The sequence below is a fragment of the Ruditapes philippinarum genome, unplaced genomic scaffold (assembly GCF_026571515.1).
Source record: "Ruditapes philippinarum isolate M1 unplaced genomic scaffold, ASM2657151v2 ctg5982_1_1_1_1, whole genome shotgun sequence".
Taxonomy (NCBI): domain Eukaryota; kingdom Metazoa; phylum Mollusca; class Bivalvia; order Venerida; family Veneridae; genus Ruditapes; species Ruditapes philippinarum.
In genome coordinates this window covers 95519-119648 of record NW_026860148.1, presented here as the reverse complement: position 1 = coordinate 119648, position 24130 = coordinate 95519, and the positions used below count along the sequence as shown (strand labels likewise).

The 24130-nt window shown below is 33.2% G+C and overlaps 3 protein-coding genes across 3 annotated transcripts in view; 2 read left to right on the top strand and 1 right to left on the bottom strand.

The window, feature by feature from the left end:
• Positions 1-516: 516 nt before the first annotated feature.
• LOC132759039 (uncharacterized) lies at positions 517-3284 on the top strand. Its single transcript, XM_060750763.1, has 4 exons — positions 517-791; positions 1898-1963; positions 2517-2621; positions 3083-3284. Exons 1-4 carry the CDS (start codon positions 718-720, stop codon positions 3267-3269), a joined length of 432 nt encoding a protein of 143 aa, XP_060606746.1. The 5' UTR covers positions 517-717; the 3' UTR covers positions 3270-3284.
• A 7504-nt stretch (positions 3285-10788) lies between these two features.
• Positions 10789-11436, top strand: LOC132759034 (uncharacterized). The gene has a single exon (XM_060750758.1). The coding sequence runs from the start codon at positions 10789-10791 to the stop codon at positions 11434-11436; it is 648 nt and encodes a 215-aa protein (XP_060606741.1).
• Positions 11437-18072: 6636 nt separating this feature from the next.
• The window catches only part of LOC132759028 (uncharacterized), a 33280-nt gene continuing 27222 nt past the window's right edge, over positions 18073-24130 (bottom strand). Inside the window, exons 3-5 of the mRNA XM_060750753.1 lie at positions 19724-19909; positions 19337-19430; positions 18073-18977 (exon numbers count right to left, since the gene is read on the bottom strand). Of these exons, the coding sequence (XP_060606736.1) occupies positions 18755-18977; positions 19337-19430; positions 19724-19909 (503 nt within the window). The 3' untranslated portion in view covers positions 18073-18754. The remainder of the gene's footprint in view (positions 18978-19336; positions 19431-19723; positions 19910-24130) is intronic.

Below are 24130 nucleotides of genomic sequence, written 5' to 3'. Positions count from 1 at the left end.
CCATTCTTTCGATATTCTGTTACTCAACTTGTAATGAAAAAATTGCAATTAAGTTTCACGTTGTAGTCTTTATGACCACTGTCCGTCGTATGAACGCATTGTTGTTGATATGCCGGATAATAACAATTCAAAAAATTTCAAATATTATTGCCAAACTGGTTGCAGCATCACCGGGGGTTATGCATGTTCCGTTGTACATAAAACCTTTAGAACGGCATGATATATAAATCACATTATTTCATATTACAAAGAACTGTTCATATAAAATCTACACGTAAACATAGAACCATAAAAACAACCATTATATGAAACTATTCCAAACGTTTCAATTCAATTAAAGTTCTAATGAAGCTTTTTTTAAAGATCCCTAAACGCTCATAATCATGTCTTTATTTCTTAAAATTGAATATACCATTGCAAAGAAGAGTATTTTTTATCTTTCTTTCTCCAAAAATTCTTTTCTTTCTCCAAAAAAATTGGAACTTGTTTACTTGCAGAAATTTAGAGGTGTGTTTCTTTTGGCTCATTTTGCTAATCTTCTCTAACATAACATAATCACCTATAGTTTTCAACATCATTACATGTATTGTAAGTTTAAAATGTTACTTAAGGTATACTGTACTGTATGGTTTAAAGAGCTAAATAAGATGCCATGTTCTAGTGAACTGCAAAACACATGTTTTATTTTTTTCCAGAGATATCACAGGAGTCACAGCAATGTCTGGAGTGGAGGAAGTAAGGTCTACCACTTCAGAAGAAGATGATATCCCTGTGGAAGATATTCCACCAATGTATGTTTTATTTCTTTTATTGTTATATAGCCTGTAAACATTCCAATGTGATAACATTTTTGCAAAGTAAATCTATTGTAATTTACTACTTGTACCAAGGCTTTTCAGGTACATACTATTACAGTATAATGTTTTTGCAATATGTATTTACTATTTCAATGCTCGTTTAGCATGAAAGAACTTAATGCCTACTAGCTATGGTCAATTTGCCAAGTTATAATCTTCAGTAGGGGAAGTGGTTGCTTAGTAACTCTCAACCTGTGGATCATGGGTTGTAGCCCTAATCTGGTCACTACCATGTTTCTTCATATGACACCAGAAGTCAAGAACTGGTGGGTTCCAGGAAGCGGACTTGAAAGTGATTATAGAAGTTACAAGAACTTGTTTCACTATCAAGCTTAAATGAATATGTTAAAAGTTTTAAACCAGAGGTCACTTTCCTGCTGCCAGATAGCTCTGACTTGGATTTTTACTGAATTATGCCCTTTTATAGTTTTCCATGCAACATCAATCTTCAAGCTACTGAATTTTTTCTGGGCATAATTTTTGGCCTTTAACTCTGATATGTATTTTAACAAAATTAATTTTGGGTTATGTCTTACATGCAACATAATTCTTCAAAACTAAAAGAGATATTCAGTTTAACCTTGATTCATGACAAAGTAATGTAATTGACGGTCACTATTCAATGCCCATAGCTGACTGAATTATGGCTCATTTGGAACTTAGACATTTTCTTTTTAAATTTTAAGTTTTGCATACATGTATGTAACAACAATAATAAAGAAACAATTGAACTCTTATATATGTCTTCACTTCAAGAATATGACTTGAGGGCAACATGAAACATCTTTAACCATGAGATCAAAGTTCAAACTTCTACTAGGTCATAGTTTAAACTTTTAAACATCTTCTCATAACTTTGTTACTGATATAGAAATGATGATTATGAACACATTTTATTCATTTGATATGCTTCAGAATTGTAACCCTGACCTTATTTCAAATTCAGTATTGACCAATTATTTCAAGGGAAAAATTTCCAAGACTTCAGAAGTAAAATCATTTCTGAGTATGCAATGAACAATTTCAATTACTTTCTCTAGATATACAAGCAGGCGAAGAAAGGTAGAAGAGAAGAAACTATCTAGGTCATTTCTTGACCCATTTGAGTAAGAAATTTTTTTGATTTTTATTTGAAAAATTTGTAATATAGTTAAGTCAATAAAAATATTTTGCAGTGCAATTAATGCTATTCATAGAGCTATTTCTTTCATTACTGTTCATAGCAAGTTTTAGTATTATAGTAGAAAAGCAAATGAAATGTTTTGTTCAATTTTAGATATATGAGCCGCGTCACGACAAAACTAACATAATGGGTTTGCGACCAGCATGCATCCAGACCAGCCTGCGCATCCGCGCAGTCTGATCAGGATCCATGCTGTTTGCTTACCAACTCTAGTACAAGTAGAGAAACTGATAGCGAACAGCATGGATCCTGATCAGACTGCGCAGATGCTGGTCGCAAATCCATTATGTTGGTTTTGTCATGACGCGGCTCATATATAATTATGTCATGGCAACTTTTAGATTTATAGTGGAAAATCAAATGAAACATATTGTTCAATTTTAGAAATACATAATTGTACTTTTATTATTTGAGCAAAAAAAGATTAGGAAATTTAGCTATTGTAAATAAAAAAAGTACAAACTATTATTTTGCAGGATAACCCTGGATTGTACATGTGAAGCCCAGGAAGAAGAGATTGATGAAGGTGATGATGAAGATGACCCACTATATGAGCCAAGCTTTGTCATAGAGCAAATTTTGTGAGTATTTGTTCTTTGGTTTGGAATAATTATGCCCCCCTTCAAAGAAGTGGGGGTATATTGCTTTGTATTTGTCGGTTGGCTGCCAATAGGAGGCCTACATAAGTCATAAAATTTATGCAGAACTTATTTGGTAAGATTTGTGCAAACTTTGTAATAAAATTGCTGCACATGACCTTTAGTAAAATTACGGTCACAATGACCTAGTGACTAGTTATGACCAGTACATAACCCCTATTGATTTCTTGGTTATTAGATCACCTGGCCACTAATTAGCTGCTGATAGGTCCAATAGGAGGCATACATGTTTTACAAACATATGCATTTTTAACTGGGTTTTTTCTTTTCTTTTTTAAATTTTTAACATCATGTTTATGTTTTAAAATAATTTTATATTTAATTAAAGTTGAAATTGTGTGTTCAGATAATATTTATTCATTTTATAAATTCCTATATTTCAGACCTAAGGAAGTACAAGATTATGAAGATGTTGCATATGAGGAGGCTGAGTTTGGACTAGAAAGAGAGGAAGATCAGGCGAGTGACATTTCCAATTCCACTAAGACTGAAAAAAAGAACAACAAACTGTCTAAAATTACATGTACTATAAAACAATTCATGTACACTTTTGATAAATCCGTTCTGTAAGATGCTGAAAATCTAATTCAAATTTACAAAGTAAACATTTATATGTGAACAACATAACAACAGCAACAACAACAAACAAGAATAATGAGAATATAAATAACATGGCATAAATTTTGAGATTTCTTGAGAAAATAAATCCAACTAAAACACTCTTATTTTACGTATATGAACCAAAATAAAATAATACTGTGATAACATCATTGCTCCGCGCCCACAGGCGCGGAGCTTTTTGTGTTTACTAATTTTTTGTCCATGGGCCCGGATTTGAGCAATAAATCCTTTCGATTAACAGCTAAAAGTAAATCCGCATTCATGAACTCCTTTCGATTTCTATATTGGTTTCCCCGTCGATGATTCGCAGCATGTCATATTAATGAATGAGAACCGGAAAGCAGTTCTGCTGTTCCATAAATTCGAAAGCTATAAATAGCTATAAATGTTATACATTTGTTATTTCCCTTTTTTAGGAGTACATGCAAGTATAATTTGTTACATTTTGAAATACATTTACACACAGCATATCAAGTATACTATTAGTGATTGAATTTGTCAATATAAAGAAGATTTCAGTACTCGAAATCGATGCATTTTGTAGCCCTCCTTAAGGTTATTCGCTCTATCAGCCAAGTTTGTTTACACAAAGTTTGAGCAAAGTGAGAGTAGGCCAATTTTCATATATCAACAAAGCTGACATTGTTAAATGATGAGCTATTTGCAAGTACACTTCCAATTCTACGTTTTAAAGACTATTTTAAACAAAAATAAAAATAAAAACAATAAGAATTTAACCTTGAATGGGCTACATTTCTGAAGACCAAAAACATTCTGTTGCAAATCTTTATGCACATTTCATGAATGGCAAAATTCAGTTTAAAGTCTTTTTTAGTGCAAACAAATGGTACTTTTTGCAGAAAACACAAACAAAAGCTTTTAAAAACATAAATCTTAGGAAAGTAGTTTATCTGACCTAGAAAAAAAACATGGCCTCCATGGCATGTGTAAAAAAGTAGTACCATGAAAATAGACATCATTTACCTATTTCTTCTGTACATGACAAACAGACGCACTTCACTGTTGCACATAAAAAGGTTAGATTTTAAAGTTTGATTGTGTTTCCATTTTAATTGTAGTTCATAAGGCTATAAATGATGATTGTTTTCTTGCACCACTTTTTTACAAAAAAATGATGGAGGCCATGTGCTTAGAAGGACATGAGATACTGATTTATTTGGAGTTAAGTTTTGAAAGATTTTTGTTTTTGCTGCAAAAAACAATAGCTTTTGTTGGCACTAAAACAAACTTTTAAAAGGATTTTGCAATACATGAAATGTGCATAAAACTTTGCAACAGAATGGTTTTGGTCTTCAGAAATGTAACACATTCAAGGTAAATGTTCTAATTGTTATCATTTTTATTTTTGTTTATAATTCTCCTTAAAATATAAACCTGGAAGTGTATTTTCAAATGGTTCATCAGTTTACAATAAGAGCTTTGTTGTTATATGCATTGTGGCCTACTTTCACTTTGGACAGACTTAAGTTAAAACAAAAATTACTGACAATTTAAGCGGAATCACCTTTATCATAGGCTATAGATAGATATCACGACAACAACAGAAACATTGATCTGCAGTTTGAACATGAAGTGTAATGTTTTTTTATGAATGGTTTTAAAGCAATTCAACATAAAATATATATTGATCTCCTAACAAAAGTTTTTTATATATATTACCAATGTCCAATAGCTTTCTTATATTTGTCTCGCACGAATACGATATAAGTGAATTTCCTCATACCTACCTTAGGTTCAGGTAACAGTCTTCTATTATATTGATAAATACTGTATCACCATGTAACGCGCGTATAACAAACAAAAAATCCTGAATTTGGTCTTTTGGAAATTCATCCCATTTTTTCATTCCAGAGTGTGTTCTACTTTCAGTATTGAAAGAAACCGTTTTTTAATTTGACATGAAAAATATATATGTAATACTACTATATTATAATATTAGTCCCTTTTAATACTATTTGTATATTTGTTACAATTATAACAGACTTTGATATTTCTATCATCTATCTTCTGTTACTGAAACAGAACACAGTACAGTCATCTCATATAGCATTTACAAGTCTTGTAAGTCTTGTTTGTATTCAATGGAATTACTTTCTTTACCAGGTAGGCATCAGTGAAAGCATTTTTATATTAAATATTTTCCCCTCTTTTTAACGATGGACAGTTATTGACAGTGCATAAGATAAGTATAATTATGCAAAAAATGGTTTACAAAACATTCGGAAAAAATCTACAATAGTACTTAATCTGAATATAACATGATCTGTGCGTAGGAATAATTTGGTAAGGTATCTGTAATGAGCGCATTTTTTTGCGCGGAGCTTTTCAATTGCTGCATTGCAGCAACATTTGTACTTGTACTATTATGTTTACAAAATATAACGTTTGGAACATCATGCCGATAATCAATAATCATCTCGGACATGATACATATTGAGCATTGTTCTTACCACGTGATCTTCCGTGCAAACTAAAAACAGACAGGGACAGGGTCTGTCGTGATTATCGAATGTATTTTTACATTTTAGTAAAATAAAGTCTATTTCGGTGATATTATGATTAAATTTAATAATACATGTATATATTGACATGCAATAAAGTCCAAAATATTGTCAACAGGTATGTTACTTGTACTTTCTGCTTCTAAAGACATAATAATTAAAAGCCAAGAAGTGAACATCATACTTTTTATACCTTTAAATTTACTTCATATTTTAGTCGACCTTCATACAATATGGTAAAATAAACTTACTCATATACTGATTTATCTGCAGTTCCTTTGTCCTCCATTTTACAATTCTGAAAAGGAAGAAATAATGGTTTTAAGTTTATTTAAAGGCACAGAAATTAGTAAATTTTTCATTCTGTCGAATGTGCAAAAATGAATTTAAAATGATCTAATAATGGATTTATTACATGTGATGTGCTCATCACCTGATAGAAATAATGTTCAATATAAAATCATTTGTGATAAAGTTAAAAAAAATGTTAACAGAGATGTTGTTTGACCTCCAAACAAAAAGCGCAAATGAAACAAAAGATGGCTAAAGAATATGACTCATGAATATCATTTTGGAAACTGAAATAAGCACACAAAAAATAAAACAAGAGGGCCATGATGGTTACTGAGTCGCTCACCAGAAACAACTGTATTTCAGTGTTGGAAATTATCCATTGTCAATATTGTCTAATTTTAAATTTGAGCATAGGATATGTTTAAACAATAATTTGAAGAAATGCCATGACGTTGGTCATTCAAGCTTTAGTTTAAATGGGTCCAATCAAATTAATATGAGCAAACTTGTTAAAACACTACCTAAGAATGCTACAAAGTTTGGTGATCATTTATCAATTATTTCAGTAGGAAATGATGTTCAAAGGTTTTTATATTTTCACCTTTAGTGGCCCTTAAAGGGGCTTATCAAATTAATATGACCAAACTTGATAAAAGAGTACCTAAGAATGCTACAGACAAAGTCTGGTGATCATCCGTCAATTAGTTCTATAGAAATAGACGCTTAAAGGTATTTCTATTTTTAGCTTAAGTGGCCCCTAAAGGGGCTAATCAAATTAATATGATATATAATATATATAAAATACTACCAAAGAATGCTACAGACAAGTATGGTGATCATCCGTCCATTAGTTCTGTAGAATAAGATGTTTAAAGATTTTTCTATTTCAAGCCCTAGAGACCCATAAAAGGGGCTAATCAAATTAATATGAGCATTTGATGAAAGGCTACCCAAGAATGCTACTGACAAAGTTTGGTGATCATCCATCTATTAGTTCTGTGTTGGAAGATGTTTAAAGGTTTTTCTATTTTTCGCTCTGTTGACCCCTAAAAGTGGCCAAATGGAATGACATGAGCAAATTCAAGTGTGACTGTCACAAGGATGTAACAGACCAAATTTGAAGTAAATTTGAGAGAAAAATTTGAAGTAAATTTGAGAGAAGAAGACAATTGTTAATGCATAACAACGGACGACGGACGCCGAGGCAACCCCCTTTGATACTAATAGCTCACTTTGAACCTTCGGTTATGGTGAGCTAAAAAAAAAACAATTGTTGTGCTTGTGGTATTTTTAGCTTCAACTTTTTGGCATTTTCTAATTGGGTGGTTCCAATATTCCTACTTGAATAATGTTGAATCACCCTTAGGATATGTTGCCTGCTTTTTAAATGTGTCTTTTGACGTCTTATCTGTGATACGCAGGCTTCATAACCTCAGATCCCCTTTCAAAATTCCATTTTATTTAGTTCCGCCCATTGTTTCCTCGTTTAGGGCACACGCATTGTTTTACTTGGGGACCATATGCCGCTTTTCATGGAATGGTACTAACGTGTCACATTGAAGGTTCCATGATAACCGTCATATGAACACATCTGCGGATGTTTCAAAATTCTAAATTTTACCAGTTCATGTTAAATGTTGAATTCTGCTTAAGCCGGTGCTAGGGGGCGTGGACGGTAACTTGCACTTTCCAGTACCGTCCATGAACAGGCTCAATCAAACCGAGCCTGCAACATTTTCAATTTTGCTGTGTTGGGCTTTCTTTAGGGATTCTGTATTTATCTATTTTTTGAAAAAATAAAATAAAGCGATAGCATTTTACTCTAAATGTGTATTTAATCTATAATATATGTATTTGATAAATGTCTTGTAATGTTCCCTAAAATCAGTTCAGAAACGACATATTGTTATAAATTCTTCTCTCTTGTAATTTATAATTTCTACTACTTCCATAATTTCACATATTTGCATAAAATAAACAATAACTGTTTTCCGTTTCATTTCACCATTTATTTATTCGAAAGTGTCCTAAATTTCTAATCTACAATTAATATTTAAAGTTACAGTTTTTCTTCCTCACACATGGTTGATAAGTCACTAAATTTTTACTATTTAGCTCTTAAGATCTCGTTCTTGAAACTTCAATCTAGAATCCTGAATCTTGACTCTAGCTCTTACAATCTTACTCTTGCATTTTGAATCTTGTTCTTCAATCTTCAATCTAGACTGCCCCTAGAAAATCTTGTCCCAGTATTTATATGAAATACCTTGACTCTCCATATTTGGAGGTTACCAAAGTGTTAATTGACAAATTTAAGCCTTCTATATTTATGATCAAGTAACTGTACCAGAAACAAACGGACTGATTCCTGGAATATTTATGATGGTAACCAATGATTGAGTTCCCTAAACACAACATTTGCAGGCCTCTTATCCATAATTTATGCAGGTACCTGTTGACAGAGTTACCACACTAAAATCTCACAGACTGATGCACAGTCTAGCCCCAAAAGATTTATAGTAATAAATAATGACAACAAATGAGGTCTCAATTCTCATACAATCTCAATCATTAAATCAAACCTTAACCAGGTGCCTTGGTAAAACTACAACAATATTTGAACTACAGGAACCCTTGACTGAACAAAACGTTAACAGAGAAAATGAGAAAAATACATACCTTAAACGAAAGGGCCTCGATTGCACTTAATAACTCACCTAAGTGTAATTGCTAAGGTATATTTTGTTTAAACATAAACGTTTTATTCCATGCAAATATGTTTAAGAGAAAAAAGGTCTTTTATAGAACAATAATGCATGTACTATTGAAACAAAAAAAAAATGAAATAAGAAAAAAAAAATTATTCTGAATGTTAACCTCAAAATTTTAGCTGGATTTTAGTAGAAAAAAAATCTGCATTATCTAGATGAGGAGATCAGACTGTGGTCAATATAAAATGTGAAAGCATGTTTCACCGTCCGTGTTGACCAATCTATGAACTCGAGCAAACTTTGGTATAAATCAATATTTTATCGCATAAACTGCAGTTTAGCGTTCATTTATCAATTGTTATGTGCATAGATGTACATGTATTTAACCCAATTAAAGAACATAAATCTAGATTGAATTTCTTAAACACATGGTGAAATTGTTAAAAAAAAATAACGCGTATGTAACGAATTAATTTCAAGATTACACGTGCATTTTGTATGGCTGATATAAGGAGAGATTTACCAGGTAGTCAATATGCTAAAAATAGATTTACTGATAAGCACTGACCATAGCAACTGTTGCAGGTCGTACAAACTGTGTTTGTACTACCCACTGATACACTATAGATTTGTACATGCTTGAGTATGGATTTACCCAGTACATCTTCAAAAATAAGCTCTGATACAACAAAACATTGTTGTTATGGTGTATGTAATAGTGACTCAAGGTACAATGACAGAGAACATATGCAAGATGTTTTTTCATACCATTTCCAAAACCAAAATCAAACGAATTAAAGTGTAATAAGTGGATAAATGCATGTGGTCGAAAAGACTTTACTGTTAACCACATTAAAAAGTGGACTTACATATGCAGCAAACATTTTGTTGGAGGTAAAGGACCTACAGAAAATCATCCAGATCCTGTTCCTGCCACATATACACCACTTCAGGTATGAACATTATCATAATAATTATTTGTTGTATATAAAATTGGGAACTGACCATATAAATTATAAATAAATGCTCATGTTGTAGTAAATGCTTTTATTGTGATAAGAAATTGTTCTAAATAAATCTGTCTTTTACAATTTCATTCTGTGTTTTTATATGAACTTTTAAAACCACACATTTATTACAGGTAGAAAAGTATTCACGTAAAAGAAAGGCACCAACTCCAAGGGCAGCACCTGTATCTAAAAAAACTTTGTTTGAGGTTTCAGAGGCTCTTCTTCAGTTACAGGATACAAAATACAACTTAGTGCAGAATGCAAACTCAGATGGGGAATAACAAAAAGATCAAACTTAATACAGGTAAATGCCTTAATTGCTAAATATATTTCAAAATATTTGTCCGAATTTATTGTATTTATTCTTTGATAAAGTTGATATTGGGTCAATAGGGGGGGGGGTGTATCTAATTTGTTGTTGCAGATAAAAATCTCATTTAAATGCCTCCATAATGTCACACGTTATATAATTTCAGCCAGATGTGTTTGAGGACCAAGACATATACTTTGCCACAAAGATTAAATCTACAGATGATAAGGAAACCCAAACTCAATTCACATGCAGTGACCAGCTTTTTAATAAAATAGAAAGGCGCATTAAGAGCAATAAATCATCAATAGCTTTGAGTAAAAAACAGAAAAAGCATTCTGATAAACCAACAAAACTTTAATTTAAAATCACCTGCTATCAGCTTCAGACTGATGCAAAGTTATTTAAATTCTACACGGGAGTTACCCCTCAACAATTCAATCATTTATACAAGTCTCTTGGTGAATCTGTTCATAAATTAAAATTTTGGGGTGGATTAAAAAGAAAAGGAAAAACAATAAAAAAATTACCGCTGACAATCAATTTCTACTTACTTTGATGAAATTACGACACACATTTCCTAACAAAGATTTGGCCTACAGGTTTGGGATAAGTGCAAGTATGGTTTCCAGAATTTTTATCACATGGATTCAGTTTTTGTACAAGACTATAGAACCATTATGGAAAAGGATGTTCCCATCAAAAAGCCTGATACGTGAACATTTACCTGCCACATTTAGATCATTCAAAAATGTGCGGGTAATTATCGACTGTTTTGAGATATTTGTGCAATCTTCAAGTGACTTCGCAGAACAAGGAAATATGTATTCATCATATAAAAACCATACAACTTTAAAATGTTTGGTCGGCATTGCCCCCACTGGTGCAATTACGTTTTTATCGGATGTATACGAAGGGAGCAAAAGTGACAGGGATATTGTAATCTCCTCAAAGTTTGCTGAAATTCTGGAACCAGGGGATTTAGTAATAGCTGACAGGGGATTCCTTATTAAAGACATTTTGCAGAAAAACAAAGTCGAATTGAACATCCCTCCATTTTTAGGTGGTAGAGATAGATTAACTCCACAAGAAGAAATACTGACAAAAAGAATTGCACGTGTGAGAATACACGTGGAACGTGCGATTGAACGCATGAAAAAATTTAAGATAATTGGCACAACTTTGCCATTATGCTTCAAACCAATGGCTACACAGATTGTAAAAATAATAGGCTTTCTTGTTAACTATCAGGAATCATTAGTGAAGTAAAATAAAGGGAAAAAACAAAGTGTTTCTGGAACATGTACATATTTATTAATCATAAATAGAATATTTTCAATATAAAATGAAAAAGTACTAATTAAAATTACAAATAGTGTATGATTGTATAATTCATTTAAACCTTGAATATTATATAATACAAAGTTTTATACTACTTGATCAAGTTACTTTTGTATATATGTTTATGTATATATTGTGTACATCTTACAAAAAGTGAATGCTATATACTAAAAAAAACATTGTAAACCTATTTATACAATGTCTGTTCTCAGTTTTTACACTAAAGCTAGTTCACATGGCATAAGACGACGGGGTACCCTCATTTCCAAATATTCTGGTAAAAGGATGTTGTTATGGAAAGCAAACATTTTAGGAAGTATTTTTTCCCAAAATTCAACATCTCGTTTGATTGTTTCAACAATTATGCCTTTCGGTGACCAAACGATAAAATCACATGTATCAGTCTCACAAATTGCCATTTGCATTTGTGCCTGATAAAAATAAGCATGAGTCTTCTTGACACTCATTTTCCCATCTGTAACAGTATAGCAGAGAGCATATCTCTGTTTTGGTTGCAATTCATCTACATCATATGGGTGGGTGTTTTCAAGTACCAGAGGACGTTTTATTTTAACAACACTGGTAAGCTTTCCATCTGTTGTGACAATGCCATCAGGGCTACATCCAAGCTCTGGATATTTCGGGTTAATCCAGAGTCCTGTAGCTGCCACAGTTTTATTCTTATCTAGACTTGCCCTGTACTGATGCAACGCTTTTGGCTCATTTGATCTTCCATATTTCAATGCTTTCAGGTCCGGAAGAGTATTACCCCAGAGTAATCGCCTTAATAAGTGACACTTTCCACTTGTTCTTCCTCCCCTTGTTCCAACTACACAGTTTAGATGTTGAAGCTATGTGATGACCATATTCCAAAATGTAGTCATCAACGGCAAATAATAAAGCTGCAATATGATTACATCTACTCATAGCAGAAGCCTTACAGTCACATGAGGCATCAAGCACTTTCCCGGAATTTCCATGTAGGGTGATGGACACATTGTAGTGTTGTTTAACAGAATATGAAGCTTGCACTATGCATTTAATGAATTGAATGCCATCTTTTGATATGTGTTTTATATCTTTAACATGTCCACTACGAAAGTATTGTCTTCCTTTCATTAATGGTTTTGATGTGTTAAAATCTGTTAAATCTTCACTCTCATTTTTGCCGTAGTCAACCTTAGCTGTTGTAATGAATGATAATATATAGTGCCATAGCAATATCCTTCTGGAAGACTTGCAGAAGGGAAGTCTTTCCAGCCAGTCACTGGCAGAACAGGAACTGTTGATGTGTCTGTGCTTTGGACATTGGCTAATACTTCCTGGACTTTTTTTTTTGAAACCATTTGCCCTCATCAATTGAAACCACAATGTCATTCTTGCCCCAAGCTTCAAGACAGGCTTTGCATCTGAAAAAAAAATAAGTAAATGACCCATTAACATTGTTATACTGGCAAATAAGAAACAAAAATAATCAATATCCCTCTCACCAGAGGTAAAATGTGCATAAGATTTATAAAGATGAGATAAAATCTATGACCTGCACCTGTGTCTGATTATTTATGGTTTATCCCTGTAACTTATAGGAGTCAAACTATTACACTTATGAGAGTTGTTAAATAACACTAAATGAATTTGGATAAACCTATTTCAGGACAAATTTTATTATCTATATATAAATAAAAATATCATACAGTATTTATTTTCAACATGCCCTTTATGTTTATTAATTAAGAAAGTATTATATACAGAGTAGATCTACATGACCTTTATATACTCTAGTGTAGATCTATATCTTACCTGTCAATTAGTTCTGGTTTATTTCCGGACAATTTTAATCCTCGACATTGTAACCATCTCTGTAATTCAACAACTGAATGCTCAGATATATCACATGAGCGAAATTTAGCTCCAGGTACATCATTTTCTGTCAATTTTACCGCATACATCTTATCAGAAGCTGCCATTGTTTACAACTGTTTGTACGACCTTCTGGGAAAATGTGTATCACGTGGTACACATAGCAGATAACAGTGACGTAGCTGTAAATCTCTCCTATACAAAACAGCTTCTACTTGCTTATCAAATGCATGTACATGTACTTCAATAAATCAAAAATTCGCTAGATGCTTAAACATGTCATGTTTATAATTATGAAAGTTCATGTAAGTCAACATAAGCATGCTGATAACAATAAATCCTACTTTTTATTATCTGTTCTTTTATGTAACAACTGATTTACGAGAGCGGTCACTTTGTTTCCACATTTTTTTAGCTTGAAAAGACTAAAAAGATCAAAGAGTATATGTAACCCGTATCTCACCACAGGGATACGATTCGTTTGATGTTCACTATAAAGATGTTTGATAATAAATGTGAAAAGTCCACCTTATTTCTGTCTACGACACAATTAGGTCGGCACTAATTATCAATTACAAATGGCGTACTTTACACATTAAAAATGGCGAACTGTACTCAGCATTCTGATAAAATCCAATACTGACAGATGACTGTAAAAATCTAGATGTAGATTTAATAAGTAATTAGTAAACGTAAACGTGTATTAATTTGGTAAAATATATGGTTTGCTAATTAGATAAATTAGTAAGTTTTTTTCGGGTATGGTCGTTTGAAAAGAAATTACGGCAAAATGTTAACACCTGTCCGCTCATATGCCCGTGGATATTAAACAACGCTTAAATATGTTAAATATGTTGCCAAACTTTCACATCATACAATGTATCTGTATATAGTACATTAAAGTGACATTGTATCCATCAAATGACTTACAGCGAGCGAACAGGTGAAATTCAAAGTAAGTTTACATTTTGACGTGATTCCTTTTAATTTTACAATTTACTTCATATGAATGATAAATAACCCACAGAGTCCACGGGAATTTCTGTAAAAATCCATTTTTGGAATTTACCTGTAAAGTTCAGTTTATAAACAAAATGGGGCAGATGTTTTTTTTTTAATTTTAAATATTTTCCACAATCAATTGCTGGTCAATCACCATTATAACAGTTAAGACAAAATGAGCATAATGGCACTTTAAAGGCACTTACGCCACAGATACGAATAAATGTTTACTGTTTTAGAAAGGGCTAACATGAAGTTCCGTAAGCTACAGTAGACGGTCGGGGTGACCCGTGAACGACAGTTGTACGACCGGGAACAACCGGGGTACATCCGTAACTTTGCCGGCAACGTCCGGGATGATCCGTGAACACCCGGCATTCGATCCCGGATGGAATAAAATATTTAATTTTACCGGGGTGGTCCGGGATGATCCAGGAAGTTAAACATTGCCGGCTTTATCCTTAGCTCTGCCGGGAACGACCGGGTTTACACCGGAGAAGCACCGTAGCTCTGTCGTCACAAGCGGTAGAGCTACGATAGAGCCCCGGTGAATCCCGGCAGAGCCACGGGGGATGCAGGCAGAGCTCGGAGGATGACGATGGAGCTACGGTTGATCCCGGTAGAGCCCTGGCAGTGCCCGTTTCATTTTTAAAGAATCACGACAATTTGCGATGATTATTAAAACCCTTCCAATTTCCCTCCCATACAGTCTTGCATTAGGATTTTTCAGAAAATCATCATGAATTACTATTCTGGAACAACAGTTATTATATTTAATAAAATAATGTTACAATGTAATCATTTTCCACCGGGGTTTTGTCTGGATTGTCCTGGGCTCTGCCGGGGATCTGCCTGGATCGACCGTGGCTCTGCCTGGATCTACCGGAGCTCTTCCGGCGTCATCCGGGAACGAACAGGGAAGCACCGGCATAAAACTGTAGCTTCACATGGGCTCTTCCTTGATAATCTGGAGCGCATCCTGGGTGGTTAGTTGGGAATTACCGTTTTGCTGCCGGGGTTCGTGTGACTGCAACAAGAATTTCACCCCGGATCATCCCGGTAACTTACCGGGATGGTCCTGGGCTCTGCCGGGAGTGAGACCGCAGCTTACGATGACATATTTATAAAGCATATTAGCTGCTTGTTACCTGGAGAAAGTAGCGCTTAGTGTGATATACTTTGTCAAGAAGTAGCAAGATGTATACAAAATAGTGTTTTGACTGAACATACAAAATATAAAATCACTATGACTGAACTTATTGCAAAAATGCAACAGAAGAAAGAGATTTTTCAGGTACTTGGTCAATGAGTATCCATTTGGAAACTACGAAAGTACACCAAATTTTATTTTTAGAAATTGAAATAAAATCATTTCTGGGGCATACTGGGCCTTTAAAGGATGATCAGATGAATAAAACGTCTATCATGCAAAATAAATACTAGTAAGCTTAAGTATTTCAATGGATCTAAGAATTCTAAGGCGATATGCGATTGAATGTGCTAATCTATTTAGCTGAATATTATTGTAAATTATTCACGAGGAGGCACACATTGTATTTTTGTCTGTAATGGTTTTGTTTCCATTTTGTCTCTACATTGTATTGCCGTGGGCGTCAGAGTAACAATTGAGCCGTGTCATGACAAAACCAACATAATGGGTTTGCGACCAGCATGGATCCAGACCAGCCTGCGCATCCGCGCAGTCTGATCAGGATCCATGCTGTTCGCTTACCAACTCTTTTAGAAGTAATTGATAGCGAACAGCATGGATGATCAGACTGCGCGGTTGCGCAGGCTGGTCTGGATCTATGCTGGTCGCAAACGCACTATGTTGGTTTTGTCGTGACACGGCTCATATGGCGCAGCCATTTTGTCAATATCATACCACTGTTGTCAAGAGAGTTTGCGTAAATATATATTCTGATATTGACATGTTATTGTTAACAAAAAGTTGCTTCTAAGCCAATCAGGGAAAGGCATTTCAAAGCTATTTATATATAACATGATAATGTATAAAAATTAAATTTGTATGAATCACGGACATACGGTTATTAGAGAATCCGAGGACATATTTGAAGCTCGAAAGAAAACAAAAACCACTTGACTGCATATCTACGATGTTTTATTTTAAAAACAGTATTAAAATACATCTAATTATTACACATGAAATATCATCAAGTTTTAAATGTAACTTCTTTTTTTTTCAAATATTCAAGGATAATCACATAAACAACAAAAACGTGTTTTTACGAGGACATTTACAATAATGTAAATGCTATAACTGAATATCATTGTATTTTAATCAAGATTAGTACAAACACTGGATTTGACTGGTTTTATGTAATGTTATTACCTTTTAATAAAATGTAATTCGCATCATTGTATATGCGTGAATTTTAGTTAAATTCAAATAATTCCCCTTTTCAGCATATTTAAGCATATACTTATAATTGAGCCGCGTCACGACAAAACCAACATAATGCGTTTGCGACCAGCATGGATCCAGACCATCCTGCGCATCCGCGCAGTCTGATCAGGATCCATGCTGTTCGCTTACAAACCCTATAACAAGACGTTAGTAGTGAAGCATGGATCCTGATCAGAATGCGCGGAGGCGCAGGCTGGTCTGGATCCATGCTGGTCGCAAACTCATTATGTTGGTTTTGTCGTGACGCGGCTCAATTATGATCATAATTATACATGTACGTTGAGGAAAACAATAGTCGAAGTTGAAATACTATACAATATATAAAAAGATAGGGTTAATAATATATTTAGAACAATGTCTGGTTAATTCTTAAACGCGTAATTACGACAATATCTTGTGTCTGCCAACAGTATAGAGCTAGCTAGGCCAAGGCTCTTTACTTTACTGCTTGATATTCCCATGTTGATATCGCAGTCCCTAGAAATAAAAAATCGGGTAGTTCTCATGTTATAACAGAACAAAAACATCATTATATCCAGCATAATGTGTTAGCATTTATAGGTACAAGGCAATCATTGCGATAGATATGACATTAATTTACTGCTGACTCCGTAGGGAAAAGGTGCTTACTATGGCATGACAAGAAAGTTTCACCACCAAAAATGGCATATACACCTACGCGCTGCAATAGGATCCCAGATAAATTAAATTTTAGTTAATGAAACGCTTTATCCTGCTATTACATGCGCGGTCTTAAGAGGCTTATATATGTATATGTTATATAACATCAAGGTTCGATTATTGACATAGTGATCAAGCAAATTTTTGACTCGTGACCCGCCACCCTGGAAACTAGTAAAATGCCAAATTCTCTCTTGAATGAGCATTACCCCTTGTCAAAATTTTGAGATCCCCTCTGGTAGATAATCCTGCTATCGCACCTGCATTATTTCATTTCATTTGTAAAAAAATGATAGTGTTACTATCGACGAAACAATTTAGTGCAACCGTATACTGAAAAGTAGAAATAATACGTCAAATAAAATGTGCGTGAATACCGTGCATCTTTACAAATGTATACAATATGATCATAATGAAATCGTTGTCTTGACATATAGAAACTAAGAAGTTAGTGAATCTAAACCTAACAATAAATGAACGTAATGAAATGTTACATTTTCTCGGATACAGGATGAATATCAATTTTTATTTTTCAATTTTTCAATTTAATCCTTGTCATACAAAGTAAAAGAATTCTCTTTAGAACCTCACCTTTACATAATGACATGATGTTATTTTTAATATTAGATAGTCCTAATGTAAAACTATGAAATTATGTTCCCATACCATTTATATAAGTACATGTTTTACATTTTGGACAAATATCTCGAGATGTTGCCATGGAATTCATTTAGGAAGAATAGATCATAGATTTACAGTGTACCTAATTCTTGTTATTCTCCTATTTCTTCCGTATAAATCAGATAGCGGTCGCTAGATGCTTACCTTTTCCAGCGATCAATTAGCTATTTTCAACATACTTTCTAGGTTAAACTGAACTTCATTAAAGTTTCAGCTAAAACAGTAATGAGACTTAAGTAAGTGAGATAAAGTGATTGTTAGAACTTTAAATATCCAAGATTTACAAAACCCAATACAAACATTATACAAGCTTAATTGTACAGCAACATTCTAATGTATTTGAGTTGAATTTAGTGTCAATTTACAAAGTTTTTTTTTATAGAATTAATGAACTGTGGTGATCTGATGACCAATGCACTGTCTAATAACAAAAGACACTATTTGGAATAAACTGAAATTTTTAGAAAATAATTTCAGGAATGGTTTCGAAGATTTCTCGAGAATATAGTCGACATCTCACTTTAGCACCCTAAGTACTCTACAATCCTATATGAATACTTTCTTTGGTATAAACAAGCGTTCTTAAGCGTTCTGTTAAAATGTTGAATTTTTAGCCGCGCGTTTAAGCGTCTTTCGATCTGCGTCTTCGTGAAGCTTGGACATATATTCAATATTAGTCATTTTCTTGTGTTTTCCGAAATTGGGTACGGGCGAATCCCCTCTATCATCGTCATCGTCGTCATCATAATCGTCATAGTTGTCGTTGTTTTGCTCCAAGTCCCTGGACTCACCTCCCTGTTTCTTTTTACCCTTTGATCTAAATGTCAATATAATATTTTCAAACATCATTTATAAATCAAATCTATTCTGTACCTCTACTATTATAATGAAATACCTGTAAAATATTACGCAGTTTATCATAATAAAACTATTTCAGGTGTCAATAGCTACACGGAAGTTGTCTTCTTACATACTTAAAACCTTACATAAGAGAATAAATTTAATGACTGACATTGCTTTCATGAACATTTTGTGTAGATAAATGGAAGAACAAAGCCGATAGCCGCTTACCAAGAATGCATTCTGAGAAATACTTAACCAATCTTAACTTTAAATCTTTAATCATATGGGGAAGATCAATAAAATATAGAACAGGAAATAAATGACAAAACTTACAAGCAACACTGCAAAAATCTCGGCAGAATACATGAAACCAAAAGTATTACCAGTAGTACAGCGACCAACAACATCCACCACGGATAAGTGCCCTCTAAAATAAACAAGTTATTATGTAGTAATCTATATTTATTAATGCCATTATAAGTGAATGATATAATTTCCATAATAATCATTTTATGTAACTTGAAAAAAGGAGCATGGAAAACGATTGCTTTTTTTGAAAAGTACGGCCGACAGATTTCCTTTTTGTCCATGACTTGATTGCGCATAATTTATGAACGTTCGATATTTCAGATATCGGTTAATTATTAAACGAACGAATGGTATCTAATCTGTAACAACAAAACAATTCTGTTGGATTTTAATTGCATGTAACATATTTACCGGAAGGAGTGCATTCTGGCGAAGGTATTGACCATGAACCGGAAGTACCACAAATCAGATCACTTCCGCCGGAACTGACGTAACCAGGAACACAGTAAATTTCGTAGGTTTCGTTGACCTGGTAAGACGATTTTTCTTCCGTTAATGTGTAGGAGTTGGTATTTAATGCAGGTCTTGAACAGGTTGCTGAAATAAATAATAGCAAAATTAAACGAACATTGTAAATACATCGTGCGAAATACATTCTACTAAATAATTCTAAACAGCCCAATTCAGATATTTTATGCGCTTTTCCATGTTAATTATTCATTGAATCGGGTTAATTGAACACTTTTAGAGATTATCTAAAATGTATTACGTTACATACTTCTAATTAGATCAACTGATTAGATGTAACATTCAATAAGATGACAATATTGTGATAAAGAGATAAGAAGAAAAGAACAACAAGAAACGTGCTTTCTTCTGACTGAAAAATGAAGATGAATAAATAAAAATAGTAACACATTTTTTGACTGCAAGCTTAAATAAAATAACATTATTGTATTATATAAAACATGCTTTTTTTCATTCAATGATTCGTTTTTATTTTCCTTTTCTATCAAAAGATTATCTTAAAATTATCCTCATTAAACTGCATGGCTCACCAACACTCGACACTCTTCCGAAGAATTGTGGGTTTAACCCTACCAACGACCATTATTAGACAATTTTAGTATTTTCAATCGATGACACTCTCCCTTCAGTGTATAACAGCTATATTAATTGACAAAATATGCAACATTTTTCAGTTTTAATAGAAGACGTATCATAACTTTTGTTCAAAAGGAAATTTAAAAAGCCTATTTCTTTTTTCTTTCAACTGTGAATTGCGAAATATTACAGCGGAACAGTATACTACTTTCTTAACATTATACTAAAACCTGAATAAGTATTTGATTAATTTTCTATATTGGTCATATTTAAGTTCTTCTACTCAGATTATAAAAACTTCGCACGTGATCAATGCGGTTACGTTTACCATAGTTCACATTCATATTCAAAGAGCCGCCACTTTTAGTGAAGAATACAAAGTGCAAAAAAGTTCAGAGTTTTCAAAATGGCGTTATAAACTTTAAAAAAAAACACATCTTGTATAAAGCCAAGCTAATTCTTAAGTTTGATTGGTCGAATCTCGTAATGGTCGCGTATTTCAATACCCGTACTGACCTAGTCTTAAAATTTATTAATGAGGTCTACATAGTATAAAGCGACCAAATAGGCCAGATTCTCGCTTGATATTAGAAAGTTAATTAATAAAACATCATATAAAATCATGTAGACTTCATATGTTATCTGAAACCATATGTGACGTTGCGTGCCAAGCACAAACATTTATTCCATGAACTTGTTCAACTTTGTAGCTACTGTTGTACTCGTTGACCCGCACGTGCCGAGTTGAGATCGGTGCAAAATATTCCCCACTGCAGTTTTTCTTTCAGTTTATTAAAGTTTTTATTTAAGTTTCTTTCATGATTTTGACAATACCGTGTCTTTATTGCGAAAATATAACATTTAGAATTAGATGATAATCGATACACAGTGCATTATTAGATTATACTATAATAATATTTCCATTCTAACATATTAATAAAAAGGGAATGATACAACATATGTAGGCATACAATGAGAGTAGAAGATATTTTCCTGGCTGAATATATCTTTATGTTCAGTAAATTTCTGTCAAATGACTATAAATAAATTCATTCTCCTGAGGAAAGTTAAGAAATATAATGATAGACACTTTTACTCGCAATCAGCATTGCTATTCAGTAATTAAAAGAGTAATTGCATAGGAGTCATAAGTTAGAGAAATGCAAAAATGTCTCTGTTTTGGTCTCAATGATTTCAGAATTAGGACTTTCTATGAAAGGAAGCCCAGACCTATAAATCTTAGCATCAATCCTGTAATAACAATAAACTTTATTCCAAAATTATATGGAGCTAATAGAAGCATGACTTATCTGATCTGACCCCGAGAATGTTTTGCAGAAATCAGTTTCTGAACCCTAAGAATTGAAAACTTTTTTTTTCGGTTCTACGGCAATTTTAACAAATGGTTTTGGCTGATCCACCTACCCGGTTTTCCTGGATAATTTACAAGTAAATACCAATTTGTTTTTCACACGTGACCGACTTCTAATCTCATACAATATCTGAATCGGTGAGATGAGTGGCAAAATGACCATTACATTTTGACCTTTGTAATAATTTTATTAAATTAATTTTCATGACATACTAAGCTAGGCTTGTCAACATACTATGGGGGTAAGTTTAACGAGATCATATCTCTAGCTTAGATAGGATTTACACGTGACAAAGGATATATACCCGTCCTGTAGGTTCATTAAAAACCTAACAGTAGAAAATAAGGCAGTTAAATGGTAATAAAACCTACTAGACATCACCAACTATAACGACATTGTACCTTTTAGTTTCATGTACTATATTCTATGCTATTTAAAAAATGAGAACAAAGATTAACAAGGGAGGGAAACAATCACCGAACGCAGCACCCGACACAACCCAGACGCACTTAAAGGTTACCCAGAAGGCAACGAACTAAAAACGGTAGAGGACACAAGGGCGGTAAAAGGAGAGGAGGGACATGTTATAAGTGACACGATAAAACATAATTCACTCGGAACACGTAGTAAAAAACGTGGCATGTAGTTTACTCCCTTATAGACAATATAAAGTATTCTCGTTGTACAAAGTATTTTGCTTTTAACCCGGGTAAACAAGGCAATGTAGTGATATGTGAACCATCATCTTTCATTTTTCAGAAAATACGGTTTGTGTAACAGAATATGAAATAGTTGCCACAAATGTAAAGAAATAATACTAATAATAACTATAACATTAAAAACACATTATGCCTTATAAACGAATAAATATGAGCCGTGTCATGACAAAACCAACATAGTGGGTTTGCGACCAGCATGGATCCAGACCAGCCTGCGCATCCGCGCAGTCTGATCAGGATCCATGCTGTTCGCTTACCAACTCTATTACAAGTAGAGAATCTGATAGCAAACAGCATAGATCCTGATCAGACTGCGCGGATGCGAAGGCTGGTCTGGATCCATGCTGGTCGCAAACCCATTATGTTGGTTTTGTCGTGACACGGCTCATATTTTCTTCACTTAAAAGGACAAATATGAGTTTTATAACGTTTAGGTAATGGGTTGAGACCATGTTAGATGCATATCACCTTAAGAAAGTAATGCTGAATGTGAAATCATTGGTCATACAGTATCAAAATGTAAACAAAGTAGTAATTTTGACTTCTATACAAAATACTTTATCACTATAACTGTACTTATTGCCAAAAAGCAACAGAAGAAAAGGCTGATTCAGGTTATTTTTTTAACATTATATTTAGATCATGTCGTAGCGTAAATAAATACGAAGCCCCTTTTTCCTGTTTTAAAATCATTTTGCCTTATTTCATGTATTCAATATCTAAGTTAAGTAGACTTTAATAAATTAAAAAGCACTTTCATTCTTCAACACGCAAAATTAACGCAGAGAGATAATGTGTATGAGGTGATGTATTTTTATTTTCAATACATACTAAAATAAACACCTTTTTTCGGAGACTTTAAATTACAGTATCTCACAATCACTAGAATGCACGACGATGGAATTATAACACCCCATTCCAACCCCCCGCCCCATAAAAAAACCAACAAAAAAAAAAAACAAACAAACAATAACAAAAACAACGATAAACCAAAACCCCCCCCCAAAAAAAACCCCAAACAAACAAGAAGAAGGCAAAGAACAACAACAAAAGCTCATAAATATCAAGTAAAATCTATTAGTACAAGTTTATTAATATTGGATATATTGTTGACATAAATTTATAATTGTTTCAACACAACAGAGGTACGAGTAAATATTTTATGAAAACATTTGACATCATTAAATACAGAAAACAAAATTGAAAACTCTAATTTAAATTTGCCGTAGCTTTCGGCCTTTCGGCCTTCTTCAGTAACATTTATTTTACATACAAATTACCATTTCACACGCAGACATGAAGAGGAATAAAACATACATCATGTATTGTATAACATTAAAATGAACGTAGAAATCAGTAAACTCAATTACTAGAATCGCCTATATCATAGACAATATTCGTTAGAACATATTATATATATTATATATAAATCAAAAAGTGAATACAGTAATGATACTCAGGGATGGGATCAGCAAAATACATTAAATAACACCATAACCAATTTCATTTCACCTTACAGTAATTGTAAACACGAGGCAAAATGTAAAAAATGACTCGTCATAATTGTGAACACGAAAAAAAACGTCCTCCGTAATTTACAGGGACATTTTTCATACAAACTG

What these genes read in the sequence shown, in the direction of transcription:
- LOC132759039 (XM_060750763.1), top strand. Translation starts at nt 718, where the DNA reads ATGTCTGGAGTGGAGGAAGTAAGGTCTACCACTTCAGAAGAAGATGAT. An exon ending in GTGGAAGATATTCCACCAAT is followed by an intron (nt 792 to 1,897) that starts GTATGTTTTATT and finishes TACTTTCTCTAG; the next exon opens with ATATACAAGCAGGCGAAGAA. An exon ending in TCATTTCTTGACCCATTTGA is followed by an intron (nt 1,964 to 2,516) that starts GTAAGAAATTTT and finishes ATTATTTTGCAG; the next exon opens with GATAACCCTGGATTGTACAT.
- LOC132759034 (XM_060750758.1), top strand. Translation starts at nt 10,789, where the DNA reads ATGGTTTCCAGAATTTTTATCACATGGATTCAGTTTTTGTACAAGACT.